Here is a 14,615-nt window from a genome sequence, read left to right on the forward strand (position 1 = left end):
GTCTTTTTTTTGCTTAAAAAAAAAATAAAAAAATTAAGTCCTTACTTTTATTCGGATAGCTTGGGGCAGGACATCATTCACTGCACCTACTCCAAGTGCCCACAGGAAAGGAAGGCAAATGTTGAACATCTTGAAGATAGCAATATCCTCCATTGTAAACATCTCTGCATTAGAGCCCTACACCACAACAGCTGGACTTCCAGCTCCAGCAGTGCTGAGTCCTGAGCTATGAAGTCTCTACAGCTTGAACAATCAAGCCAGCACCACCAAAGATCAAGAGCTGGGCTTCAGGTTTCAAGCTTCTACATTTTTTTGGTAAGAAAAGTAGTGTTCTGACAGCAAAGTGTTAAATAAAAACCCCAAAACACCAAACCAACAATGAAACTCCGCAATAAAACAATCCCACACCCTTCAACAAAATCCCACACACACAGGGCTGACCCGAGCTGGTGACATACTGGGATTCCCATACCAGCTGCAGGAGGACAGGGACACAGAAAATGACAGTCACACACTGCATGGATCTGAGCAAGGAGCACCACCTCCACCCTGCTGGCATGGTCCTGCATGCCAAACCTCATACAAACCCACGGATATTGAAGAAAGCCAAGGGAAGCACTGAGGCAATGCTAACGCCCACCTCAGGTTTTACTCCAGTGCTCCTGCTGGGCCCAAAAAGAGAGCCACTTGTTCATCATGCATGGTCTCTACGTGACTGGTTTTTTGCAAGGCACTTTAGTCTCCTGGGATTTAGTGATATTACTGAGGGTTAAATTCCCACCACACCCTCTCAGAGCAACATCAAGATAAATGTCTCCCTTCTGTGTGACACATCATGCCCTGCAGAGGACTCGGGTCACTTTGCTCTTGCACAAGCCTGGGTATGTATGACATGAATAAAGTCACTATGGGCAGGGGGACCAAAGCCAGCAAAGGAGTGAAGGGATGCTGTGTCCTTACCGTCCATGTTGCTGACTTTGCTGTGCTGGACTGTTGAAATGATACATCGAAGCTGTGAGGTCCTGGGTAGTCTGTGTTGGAAGGGATAGCTGGGGAGGGAGAGAGGGCGTCAAAAGTTGAGCTGGGCTGGGCGTAGGGCGAGGGGGCCGTGACGCTGTTCTGCGCGTGCTCCGTGTTGTAAGGGCTGGTGGAGGAAGAGCCATTCTGGATCTGCTGGTCCATGCTGTTCAGGAGCCCCAGGTTCGTGTACTGCGGCTGCAGGCAAAGAGATGCACAGGAGCGTTACAGGAGCTGTATCAGCACAAGTGGTCAGACATGGCACAGCCTCCACCATGGAGGATGCACAGCATCATCTCAGCACCACTGGTGTCACACCAGGAGGGAGATTTGCAAAGGATATCCCCCTCTTTACACTGGTGACTGAAACAGAAAGGAGTACAGCTTCTCACAGTCACACACTGGCTCAGCAGCAGAGCTGGGAAAAGAGCCTGTGCATAACCAGTAGGTGATTTGCAGAGCAGAACGCCATCACAGCGAGACAGGCTCGCTATGTCACACACAGTCAGGCCTTTTCAGAGGTACTGCTGCAACCTGATAAAAATCAGCAGGTTACTACAGTGCAACTGGCTCTAATGTCTACAAGGCTACACCACCTTCAACAGTCTAACGCTCTCCACAAAGGCTGTGGATCTGATCCCGCCACACAGGATGATGTTAGGACCTTGGGAAGTAACTGCTGAAATGTGACTCACTGGAAAAGCGGTTAGGTGCCACCCGCCTATCTGTACCACATATTCAACTGCCAGTGACCAGTCACAGAAGGTGGTAGAGAATTAATGTTCTCATCAAGTAAAATGGAAACAGACAGCATGGAAGGCTTCTTCCCATGCTTAAGAACTATCAGTTGCACAGCTAAGTGTAGTTAACTAGTAGTAGTTAACTTAAAGTACTTAACTGGAAGGCACTAAAGTAGCCTTCAAGTACAAACTATTTGTGAAACAATTGGAAGACACCAAAACCAAAAACCTTTGAGAATAGAGTACAGAAAAGGCAAAGGTTAGATTAAGGAGAGGCTAACAGAAAAAACGAATCTAATACCCTAAATTCAATGTTTAGCTGTGGTCCCCCACCTCAAAGAGATGAGAGGGGAATACAGTTTAGAGAAAGGTAACAAGAATAAGCAAATCCTTTTAATGTCATCCCGTAATGTAGCATTAGATGACAACTCTTCAGCCTGGAAAAAAGTCAATGAGGAGAAGGGTGGAACTCAGTATGATAGAAGGGGATAAATTCCTAGACAACATAGAAAAAGGGAAAAAAATTATAAAAATTACAAAATTAACTGTCATGTTCTCTTAAAAGAGGAGTTTGGGAATAAGCAAACATCTTGAGCAGAATTTTGGCTTAAACACACTGTTTATTCTTCACAACAGAGTTATTCTTCACAAAACCTACAAATAAACATGGATTTTTTTATTTTTTGTTTTTGACACAAAATGACACAATACTAAACGCCTAAGTTCAAAATGGCAGAAGACAAGTTCTGCTTGAGAAAAATCCACCAAGACAAGTGTATCTGATTTTAAAATTCTGAACTACCAACACTCGGAAGCTAGGAAAGTATTCTGGAGAAAGTTACACAACTGCCAAATGTTTTTAATCCTCCAGAGGACATGGCACTGGCCAGAGTGACAGAGCAGCAGACAAGTGGGATTCAGTCAGGTATACTGGGTTCACAGCTTCATCCTTGTGTGTGTCCAAAGGGCACTAACTGTGCCCATCCCAGGGCATGCAGCATCCCAAAGGTTTGTGGTCCCCATTCCCAGCAGCTCTGGGCTCAGCCAAGAACATGCAGCAATAAAGGCACCTGGTTCTGCTGTTAGCTGCTGACACAGCAGAAGAGACTCAGGCTCTCTCTCTCATCCAAGGCTCTGAGCAGCTCATGTCCCTCAACATCCTATAGCTCCAGCCCCACCCAGAGTGATCAAGCTCACCTATCTGTCAGTATTTCAGATAGTCTGCTCACAAGTTCCCTCATCCTTCCAACAGTTATTCCTCTACTTATCAGCCAAGTCTCCCTGAGTCAGAGCACTAACCACAAGATCTATAACAAAAATCTTTCTCAATACTGGGAATCCCAGTAGCCTTACTGAAGCTTCCAGTAGCACATCACCCCTCCAAAAGCCTGAAAGGGAAGGGCACAATCTATCTGCTGAGCTCTCCTGGGAACTTTGGATAAGCCATTTAACACCCAGCTTTACAGCCATTTCAGCCACAGAAGAAAACAGGATAGTCCCTTTGAGAGGATGAAGTGTCTTCCATGTGCCCAAATATTTCACACTTTCAGCTATACTTCCAGAACGAAAGTAGAGAAATTTAAACCACCCACTGCAGCTTTTCCTTAGGTTTCTGTTTCACTAGAAGAAGATAGTATTTTCTGGAGGTTTTATTAAACACTCAAGGAGAGGCTGATGCTCTAGGATCTTCAGTAAGGCACATGGGACCTTCCAGAGGTGGATCAGCTTGCTACCAGGAGCTGTGCTATGAAGGTCTGGGCAGGGGGGAACAGCACAGAAAACTTAATTTTGGAAGCTGGGATAGGCAGCAGAGGGAAGGGAGAGTTGGTTCCCTCCCTCCCTCTGTCAGTGACTTGCTGTGTCCTTGGGCAAGGCACTTCTCCTCCCCCTCCACCCTCACCCTACTGCAGACAGCAAGGTCTGCAGGGCAGGGATTGCTCCTCACCATGTAAAAAGCCCTGCACTTAATGGGCCTTCTTTGTCTCAGGCCTGCAGGCAGCAGAGTAATAAAAGCAATTACATATTGAGTCCTAATCCTGGGTGAACCAGTGACTCAGGTTAGTCATTTTCCCTCCTTGCCTCAGTTTCCCCCTCTGGAGCAGTGTGGATGTTATTAGTGCCCAGCACCCCTGTTAGATGGGAGAGTTTGTATTTAATTGGACTCAAAGCTAAATAGTTGATGGGGGAAGAGAGCAATCCAGACTGGTTCTTCTTCTCCAAAAGGAGATTGCAGCTTTGGCAACACAGATGACAGTTATGTCTCATCTCCTGCAGGCTACTCACTCAACCAAGACCTATTTAACGGACTTTTGGTACATGTCTTCCCTTGAGGCTAATTCCATACGGAAAGAGCCAGAATTCTGACATACTGTACCAGGAAGAGTCTTTTACCTGCTCAATAATTTTGCATTTCATCAAAAAACAGCCCTCCTGCCCCAGAATATCCTAGTGAGACCTGAAGACTTCTCAAAAATGTAGAAGTATCAAAACTTCTGTATGAAACTCAATTGTTTTATCCCTCATGGAGATTATAATCAGACACACTCCCTAACCAGCAAATTATGAGAAGACAGCTGTGATGAAAACAGTCTCCTACACCAGCTCAGACATACAGACAGTAGAACAATAGTGTTTCAGCTTTCACTTAAAAACTATTTCTCTAATCCCAGGCCACTTAAAGCTAATGGGGAAAGATGGCCAAACAAGCGCTCAGTGTTAACAAGACAGCACAGCCTGGAAATGCTGAAGGTACTGCCTGGGATCCAAATAAACAAAAATAATAAAATAAGTGCCCCATTAAAATATAAGATATCCTTAAGATATTCCAAGATCCTTTTCATTCCTTTCAGTCCAGGGACCATCTGTCTAAATGTTATCAGCGGAGCAGCCATTCCACTGCATTTATACGCTCACATGCCACAGCCGAATGCCGTGTCCCCATTTGCTCTTTAAATAACTATTAATCTCCTTGCACTTATCCTCATGCTGACACAAGCAGCTGCTGGACTCCCTTTCTGCAGCTTCGAGTCCCGCCAGCCTTTCAGCTTCCCCGGCCCCTGCGTCCCCTCCCCAGGCAGGTGCTCCAGCCCGGTGACAAAGCCACCAAGTCTGCACACACGAGCACTAAGCCCGGTCTCGCAGCTATGCCCCAAGGCAGGCGCGGAGTTGTTTGCGCTCAAGGGGTCAACACCTGAACTGCTTGCAAGGTTTTGGAGGAATCTGATAAGGCTTCAGGAGGCACACGCCTTCTGACAACAGGACAATTAGAGGGGCAGCAGGCCCGGGGAAGGCACACGCAGGAATTCAGCAGCGCTGGGGATGGGGAGAACAAAGAGAGGCTGCAGACTGTCTGCAAGTTATTGCCCCTCAGGAGAGAGCTGCAGGGCGTGTGTTTGCACACACACCGCTTCCTTTCACCGTCCAGAGAGAGGAACTCAACAGCATTTAATCCAGAAATTAAAAATTGGCAGGTTGGGAGCCCAGAATTTAACACATGCTGGTATTTTGCTGTGGGGTCGTTTTAAATGACTGAAATGTAGCCCGACCACCGACTCCTGATGCAAAGAGAAGGCTATTTGGTGGAAAGAATTGAATTGCATATAAAGCCGAAAGAACAGACTAATTTTCAGTGCCTTTGTTTGCTATTTTGTTCTCTCCACCAAGTTTCTGAAACTATTAATATCACTGAACCATTACAAGAACCTTCAGGCAAGTCTAACTGAAAATAACTAGAGAGCTACAATTAGATCTTAGACTATGTATTTCTGAACATCATCTCAATAATGCATCTTGAACCATCAGTTTCGCTTCCTATATCCCAATCAGCTTCACTTTCAGGTTCTCATGCTTGTGGATTAGAAGAAACATGGTTCTGCTGGCGGGGTTGCTGAATTAAAGCCCGAGTGCAAAGTGAAGGTGGTTTTAGCACGGTTCTGCTGCCGGAGGGTGGATGTGCCCCGGGAACAGGGGACAAGGCAGCGCAGAGCCTGCAGCCGGTGGCTCCGGGGCGCTTGCCACCAGAGGGCAACGCAAAGGCTGCGGCACGGCAGAGCCGCAGGGGAAGATGCCCAGCCCACCCAAACTGGGGCCCTTCTCACCCTGCCTTGCAGCAAGAACCCACCCCTGGCTCTCCGGCTGAAAGCCCATTGTATTAATTAATAAGGTTATGAGAAAAATCTGCAAGAAGACCATCCGTTGGAAAGGAAGTAAATAATGCAAGTCATGAAAAGTTCTGAAGGGGACTTCCACACCAAAAACCCCCTAAAATACACAGCTCCAGCTATTAGCTACCCAGCTAGTAGCATTTCTGAGTTTTGAGAGTTTCTCCACATACAAAAATAGACAAAAAGTTACAATCTTCAGGTGTAGAACACTTATATGCCTCCACCCCTACCAAAACCCTTCTCCCTAATACCAAAAGAACAAGCACTACCATACACACCTATGGACTGCATTTTAATTTTTACCACTAGATCTATGCAGCTCAAGAGTGGCGTCCAACAACTCAAAAGCCTTGCAAAAGACCTGGTGCTTATTCTGCAAAGATATGAGATGATGAAACTAATAAACTACCATAGTTATTGGCAACAATATTTGCACAGCATTTTGGAAATTCTGTGCTTTGTCCTTAACTGCACCACAGTGATGCACTAGGGCTAACTCTTGTACGACTAATGAACAACTTACAGCAATATTTCAGTGCTGGCCCAGGGAAATACTCAGATTCGTGCTGGAGAACATTGATCCTAAAAGCAGCAGGATAAATGTTTCCTATCCAAATCAGATGACAGACACCTCAAATATATCCAGAAATGTTTAAATCCACCTAAGTTTTCAAACCTTCCTAGCAAAGGATTTTTGTAGGTGGAAATAAATCCCTTAAGCTCAACAGAAGGGCTTCTATCACAATTATTAACCAAGATATTGCTGACTGCCAGTTGCTCAGATGGCAGCTGATACAATACCCCATGTCAGCGCTCTGCTTGTGCCAGGACAGAACCATGCCAAGAAATAAAAGGCTCCACCCATGGCCTTCAGCTAAGATCAGAGCTGAAGCAGAGATAGCTCAGCTCACTCATCACAATGAAAGCTATGATTTGGTTTGCCTCTCTAGTCTGTTTTCTCATATAAAAAACCTCAAACAAAAACAACCAACCAAAAAAAAAAATAAAAAAAAAAAAGGGAGAGAAATACTGAAAAATTTGTTTATGAGGAACAAACTCAGTTTGTTCCTAAACTGCTCTGGTCCCCTCCAAACGATGAGGGGAAGATGTGCACATCTCAATTATACACCAGCTCAGCCGCACTCCCTCCAGCTCCAGTTCTAAAATGGAAACAAATCCTGTGGGTCTATTTTGCAGAGGCTTTTCCACAGAGCTACTGGTACAGCTGAATACACTAAGCACTTGGAAACCCTCAGATAAAATGATAATGCACACCATATACTCAATGTGAAAAGCAAGGGAACAAATAACTTCAGTTGAACCAAAGATACCAACAGTTACCAAGACTGATTTGTTCTAGTATAGTGTCTGGAAACCTATCTGATTTGAGTAATCCTACTGTTGTGTCATTGCATTTTCCAGGAAGACAGGAGACTATTTCCCATCCCAGTGGTATAACAGGTTCCCAGTGCAATGGAGGGAATTGGATTTAAAGAAGCCCTGGAGTCAATCACTCCCATCCTGGAATTAGATCTGCTGCGGCACAACCAAACAGCCTCTCCTCAGCTCAATCCCACCTGTAAGCAGGGAGCACCAATATTTCTGCACATTTTCTCCTATTGAGAAGGGAATCTATTTGAGATCTACAGGGCTGTGCAATATGTAAAACCACCATGGCTTTAAGAAACTAAATTCAAGACTAATAAAGAAAAAAAATATTCTTTCAAGAAGAACAAAAACCAAAACCCCATGACTGACACACACAATCCTCCTGCACAGGTGTTTCATGTTAAGTAGTTAGATAACTCCAGGAGTTCCCTGGATAGCTTCCAACATCACCTAAATACATAAGGAAAACCTAAGGAAGACACTCCATTTCAATCACCTGGGGAGGAGAAAAAACCAAACCAAACCCAACCCTTCACAACTATTCTCCTCAAAAAACTCACCATTAAATGACCAACTCAAATCATACCACTGTGTTTCAAGCTTAAAAACATGACTACTCTGCCCACTTTACTAGAGCATCCCTTCTGTTCCCAGCCATCCCAGACATTTGGTGAACAACACACCACAGAAGTTGAACAGAAGTCAGTGCACATCAGTAATTTGCAAACACACACACAGAATCACACTTGAAAAACAATCTGGCTTGTGTACTGGAGGAGGCAGAAGAGCCTGTGCCATTTTCACTGGGATGAGTTCTTCCAGCAGGCACACAGTGCCACATCTACACCCTTTAGGTTCACAGAAGCAGCAGAGTTTTAAGAGCCATACCCTGTAAGGCTGCAGGTCACATTTCACTGAGCCACAATACTGTTGAACACAGCAAAACCTCATGTTCAAGTTAAAGTCCACATATGCAAGCATTTGTGGGCTCAGAGAATCAGACAAATTAATGAAAAACAATGTGAAGGTGAGCTTCTGTCCACCCACAAGGGCTGTAAGCTTTGGAGTTGTCTTGTCCCCCAGCTGTATTAGTTTTCTGTTTTAGCTAAACTTTGAGTTTTGCCCCTCGATTCTTTAATTTAAATCAGCAAGAAGTGTTTTTCAGCCAGGAGCAGGGTGTCTTTTAAAACAAGCACAGCCCAAAGCAGGAATGCCTGTAATTCCTGACTCCTACCACCTGCCACAGGTTCACATAAAAGACCTTGTCCAATTTGAGGATTGTCAGAATGACAGTGCATCCCACTTCACAGAAATATTAAGGAGGCTGGACACACTACACTGTATAAGTACTTCTAAATATTTTCCAGTGCATACAAAAATAATATCCTTGACTTCCCCAGAGCAGCATTTTAGGCTCTTAAAAAAAAAATTTCTAAATTGGGCTTTTGAAAAAAGTTATACTTGCGTATTGAGCAATGGGTTTCTGAAGTCAGACCATTTTAGAGTTTTTAGACTATAAAGCTTTCATTTAAAAAAAAATCCCTTTCATAAACATAAACCACTTTCATTAGAGTATCTCAGCGATGTTCAGTTATTTTGAAAATTCAGACAGTTTAAAACAGGAAAGTCCAAGATCCACCCCCACTGCACACAGTCATTTCTTGATCCTGAGCTTGTGCTCAGCTATTTATTTAACATATAATCTGAAAACATATAAACAAAAAAGAGAGGAAGGCAGTAAAAAAAAAGGAAATCAAACAACAATCTCTATGAAATCACTATACATTAGAACTCCATGATCTTAAAAGAAATTGATTCATAACCCAAACACTCAGCTTCCTAAAACTGAAAGAGAGGCCAAGAGTTTCCTACGGTCTCCTATTACCAGCTGGACAACAGAATGTCAACAAAGATCTGAAGAGCCATAAAGTACAGACAAATCAGAAAAACACCACCTCACATTCCCAGGAGATGTAAACATAACTGAATACAAAGACCTGCATCAGAAAAACCAGGAAAAGACTGCAAGATTTCAGCAAGGCTTTTTTTTTGCCTGATTTCAGTGGCTGAGAGTAACTGTAAGATCCTAGGTTGGTCAGCTGCCCAGAAATCCTATGTGCTAAGTTTGTGCAACAATACTGAAAAGTTGGATAAAAAAATAAAAATAGACCTTTAAAAATGAAGAAGAACCAATTAAAATACAAATGGGGAGGTGGGGAGGAGCAGCAGGGGCTGGAAAGGAAAACTCCAGTAGTTCATTAAAGCTGCCTTGTTCCTTAAACTCTTTACTGGACAGTAACCATTGATGTTATCAGCCATTTCAGACATGCAGCATTTTATTGTGTTGAGAGGGCAGCTTAGCTGGACAGGATATCTGTGTGTCATCCACAGTGAAAGGCTGCAGGCACAGTAACCACCAAAGTATGGCCAAAGGGCACAAGGACAGTGAATAACCAGGGTCAGAACAGAACCAGGAACTGAAGTTAGCTCCCAAATTCATCATTACGCTCAATAAAATCTGAATGCATCATCTTTTAGACATGAAAGTAAAATACTCCAGCTAGGAAGCATTTTAGTCAGAACAAGAAATTCAGATCATCTGCAAGTTAAATAAGTCAAGCAGTTAAACACACAGCAAAAAAAAAAGAAAAAGGAAAAAAAAAAAAAGCCACACACATAAACCCCCCACACCCACTCTTTGAAGCATGGTGCAACTATGGAATATAAGAATTCATAAGAAGAGTTATAGGAGGGCAAAGGGCAGATTAAAACAAGTTAGAGCAAGCAGAGGAAAAGGGTTACATAGCAGCATCACAGTGCTTATAGATTAAAAGGGATATCTACTGGATTCTCTAATGTTTGTTTCTAATTTTTCTAAATTTAGCCCTTTTTTCTGTCCAAATCAAGCAAGAAGACTCCTGGATGGTGTTCCCAAAAGCCTGGACACCAAACAGCACACTGAAAAGCTTTCAAGACTGAGGGTTATGGGGCGGGGGGGGGGGGGGGGGTGGGTTAAGGGGACTGGATGCCAAATTCCGATTAGATCCCAACTGCAGAGAACAAAAGGAGGCAGTGCTTTGCCTTCCAACACGACTTTTTTGTATGAAAGCAGCTCCTGGCCTGCACCAAGCTGGCACTGCCTAAGCCCAAGGATCTGCTGGGGTTCAGTACAGCAGGATACACACAGGCAGGGGACCCCCCTACCTCCCTTGCCTCTGTAGTTCATGTCAGACACAGCTCCACATCACTACTGCAGCCTTCTCAGAGGCAAGCAGGAACTTTATATGGCGTTTTCCAAAGATGCCAGGCTGTGCATACATAAAACCCAAAAGCTGGTCTTTGAGAGAGGGGGCTGTGAGTGTATACAGACACAATATGCATGCAAAGACACTGCTCCTTCCACAGTGATTTCACTCTATCAGCTTTACAAACATCAGAAATCTTGTGCCCAACTATTTAAATCACTTTGCCACATATTCTGCACATGCAGGATTTCCAATGGGCTCCCTGGCATGGGGCCTCCAATGTCTAACAGTAAAACTAAACCCAGTTTTCAGTACTTCCCTCCCTGTCCAATAATACTGACTTCAGCAAACACCAGGACACATGGTGCCACGATCACTTATGCAAGGCACAGCTTCAGAGATTTACATTTGAGGTATTCAGCTGCACAGACCTTTCCCTGTCCAGACAGAAAGGTGTTCTTCCAGATTTTTGAGTAACAATATACCCAGTAATTTCCATCTGATACCACATTAAACTCCCTACCCCTCCAACTTGAACACTTACTATTCCTTTCAGACACAAAACACAGCAGACTGACCAAAGCTCATCTCAACTATTTTCCCACCTTAGCATCAAGCAGTAGTTTCCTGTTTCCAAAGTATTGGTGACACCTAGCCAGTGCATGTTCTGGTTTCCTTTTAAAGAACTTCTTGCACACTTTACTGCTGCTGAAAGAAGGTGGAGGGAAATTTACTCATCTATTCAGTTCTAGTTGGTTACCACCAGCACCCCTAAGGGAGCCAATTCTTTGACTATGGATGAAATGCAGAGTAAAACTGCAGCAGTGAGAAATTACAGCAGAGGATTGCAGAGGCTACTGAGAATCTCAGAGACACAACTTAAATCTGCAGAATACAAGTTTTACAGAGCACTCAGTCGGGACTTTATTATTTTTCTGAGCCATTACTCCCCAAAAAAAGACTTCTGTGATTCCCAAAGACACCATGACATTACCTAAAAAAGCCAAAACAAACAAGCAAAATGATTAAATATACTTTTTAGTCATTTCTCATACAGCAGAGAGATCCAGTTGCTGACTCAACACTTATGTTGGCATCCACCTATTCCTATTGTTCTGCTCCCCTTGGCTGCCGAGGCGCCGCGCTCCAGCCCTGTGCATCATCCCCTGACACAGCTGGACCACGGCTCTGCAGCACAGAGATTTCTGCCTCAGCAGCACAGCCAAAAAACCCAGCACCTCCTCCCCTCTCCCCAAAGCTGGCAAGATTCTCTGTATTTACTTCCTAGATGTGGATTAAAACTGAAAGATTCATATCTGCTGAGACACAATCCATCCCTTTCATTCCCAGACACTACCCCACCATAAAATATTTCCCCTTCCCTCCCTAAACTGGGCGTTTCCTCCCACTTTCTTGCCCTCGGTAAAAACATTCATCTTCTTGCCATCTTGAGGAAGTTGGACTCGTCTCAAATTTCACCCGGTCCCCTTGTATACCACTTCCCAAAGTCCTTGGGGGGAAGTTTAATCCGGATCCAAACTCTGGAATCGATCCCAAGAGGCTGCTGGGCTCCAATCAATGCATTAATTTTCAAGCATGCTCAGCCTTGCCACTTGGGTCCACTTCCAAAGTGAGCGGACAACTGAGCACAAGCTCAGAAATACATCACACCTCAAGCCATCCACTCAAGATACTAACACACACATCCTGGTTAAAACACAGCTCCTTCAGTTGTTCCACTAAGACCCCAGGTGAAACAGCAGTGGCAGGGGATTTGCAAAAAATACAAGATATCATTGAGTGTTCTTGGATCAAGTGCCAATTGACTCAATCCTAGTACAAATTAAAAAAAAAAACAAAACACAAATCAAATAGGCACAAAAAAAACCACCAAAAAACCCAACAAACCAACCCCCCCCCCAAACAAAAAAGCCAACCACCAAAAAGCTCCCCCCCAACATCTCCCATGAGTTTGTTGCTTGCTTGTGCATGGAGCTGATAACAATGGTCAGTAATTTCAAATAAAATCACCAAATTTAGATTCAAGTTCCCAAAGACTATCCAAGTTTACCTTGCCAATGCCAAGGACCTAAATCTTTCCTGTGTCTTATCTGAGACTTCCTGAACAGTTGTTTCATACTAGTTTGCTCGTTATATTAGTAGACTACAGAACTAAAATCCCAATCACCTTAAATGTCATCCTGCTCTTTAGTCCTTGCTCAAGCAGCTAAGCTAACCCTGGACAGCCTCTCATAGGCTCTCCTTTAGAAGAGAGCTGAGATTCTCACCCAAGAGACAATGTGTTTATAAGAAACAGTGCAGAGAAAGATAGGGGAGAACCTTTCTTGTCAGAAGCTCACAGCTAAACCATCACTTGCAAAGCTTTGTATCTTCTGGGCTGCTATATGAAAAGCTTTGTGCCATGGTCTGCTCCTACTGAAAAGCACCTCTTTGATCCATCTGACAATTACAACCTCTTCTCCCAGCACAGCAAAGTTCTGATAGGAAGCTCTGGGACACTAAAGACTGAAAGATTTCTCAGAAATCATTGAGTACTGTAACTGAAGAAGCTGAAACAAAATAGGGAGATTTTTAAGAACAGCAAGTTTATTCACTGGAGAGACCCACCCACATGCCTGACCATGGCTGAGCTCATGTGTCACTCTAAAGATCACGGCCTTGCAGAGTTGACAAGGGACTGCAAGGATCATAGCACCGAGACAGCAGAGAATCCAGAAAACACATGCAAGGGGAAAAAAAGCTGAACTTTAACACCTTTGAAGAGAAATTATTTTCCTCCTAATTCTACTTGATACCAAAAGTGACTTAAAACTAATCCAGGCCAAGTGGCACAAAGAGCTTTGAGCTCATTTCTCTGCTGTAGAGGATGGAGTGAGTGCTGCTGTTAGAGTACAAGAAGCTCCTCTCCTTTCTGATGATTTATGCAACCTTGCTTTAAAAGAGTTGCATTCATTTTATTGCCTACTCTGCACATTCTCAAGAGGCGTTGGAGGCAGTGCCAGAAAAATAACAGGGTTTAACAATGTCTAGCACAAATCCATCGGTGCAAGAGCTCCTTTCTGAAGCGTTTCCAGATTTTTTTTTTCAGTGGGAACATTTTGTAAATAAAATTTAAAATTTGCCTTGAGCCAGGCAACACCCGCTTTTATTCAGCCTTTCACGATAATGAAATAAGTAGTTTCTCCACTAGTTATAACTAATGCCTTCCAGAGGAAAGAGTGCAAAGCAAATGGTTTACACTCTCTCACATCCCACATCCACAGCTTTCCTGTGGCAGATGCCATGTCTTCTAGAACTAGTGAAGCTTCTGTCTCACAGTAAACAGAGCTGCAACTGGAAATAAATCCTTCCACACGGCACATCTTGACAAATGCAGACCAAAAGGTTGCCACTGGATAGGCTGAAACACACGGTAGAAAAAGTTCCTTTCTGGTGTTTCTCTATGCCCAGGGAGAAAAAAAGAAAGCAATTTCACTCAACTTAAAACAACTAGTTCACTACTTAAAATAAACCAGGTAAAAAGAAAGAAAAATAATTCCTGAGGGAGCTAGGAAATAGCATAACTGGGCTCATGCTCTGAAGAAATCAGGTGTTGGTGACACTGTTGAAGATTCAAACCATCAGGCCAATAAAAATAACTGGTCAAAACAGCAGTTCCAGTCCCCAAGAAAAAAACATTTTCAGACTATGGATGCATATATATATACATATATATAAAATTTCATCCGGTCTCAACCAAGGTCAACTTACAGCAACCAAAAGGCATCATCAGATGCAACCACTTCAAGATGTAAAACATCCTGACCACACTGCAATGGCTGCACTTTTTCATCTCTCACACTGAAAAACTGTATTTTCATACTAGAAAATATTTAGTTTTTTTTTTTTTTTTTGCCAAATGAAACAAGAAACTGAGAAGACTATCTGTCCCTGATTTCATACTGCTTACTAGCCCTCCTTCTGACCATGGAAAATTGTAAAACGGAGCTGCAATTTCCAGTCTGATGTCAAGTGTTATTACACGACTGCACAAACCCCAG

At 43.5% G+C, this 14,615-nt stretch overlaps 1 protein-coding gene across 3 annotated transcripts in view; it reads right to left on the minus strand.

The window, feature by feature from the left end:
• The window catches only part of TP63 (tumor protein p63), a 97,919-nt gene that overhangs the window by 46,844 nt on the left and 36,460 nt on the right, over positions 1-14,615 (minus strand). For all 3 annotated transcript variants that reach the window (XM_058844374.1, XM_058844373.1, XM_058844375.1), the window contains exon 4: positions 961-1,215. In XM_058844374.1, the coding sequence (XP_058700357.1) occupies positions 961-1,215 (255 nt within the window). The remainder of the gene's footprint in view (positions 1-960; positions 1,216-14,615) is intronic.

Source organism: Poecile atricapillus, chromosome 8, assembly GCF_030490865.1.
Source record: "Poecile atricapillus isolate bPoeAtr1 chromosome 8, bPoeAtr1.hap1, whole genome shotgun sequence".
NCBI classification, from domain to species: Eukaryota; Metazoa; Chordata; class Aves; order Passeriformes; family Paridae; genus Poecile; species Poecile atricapillus.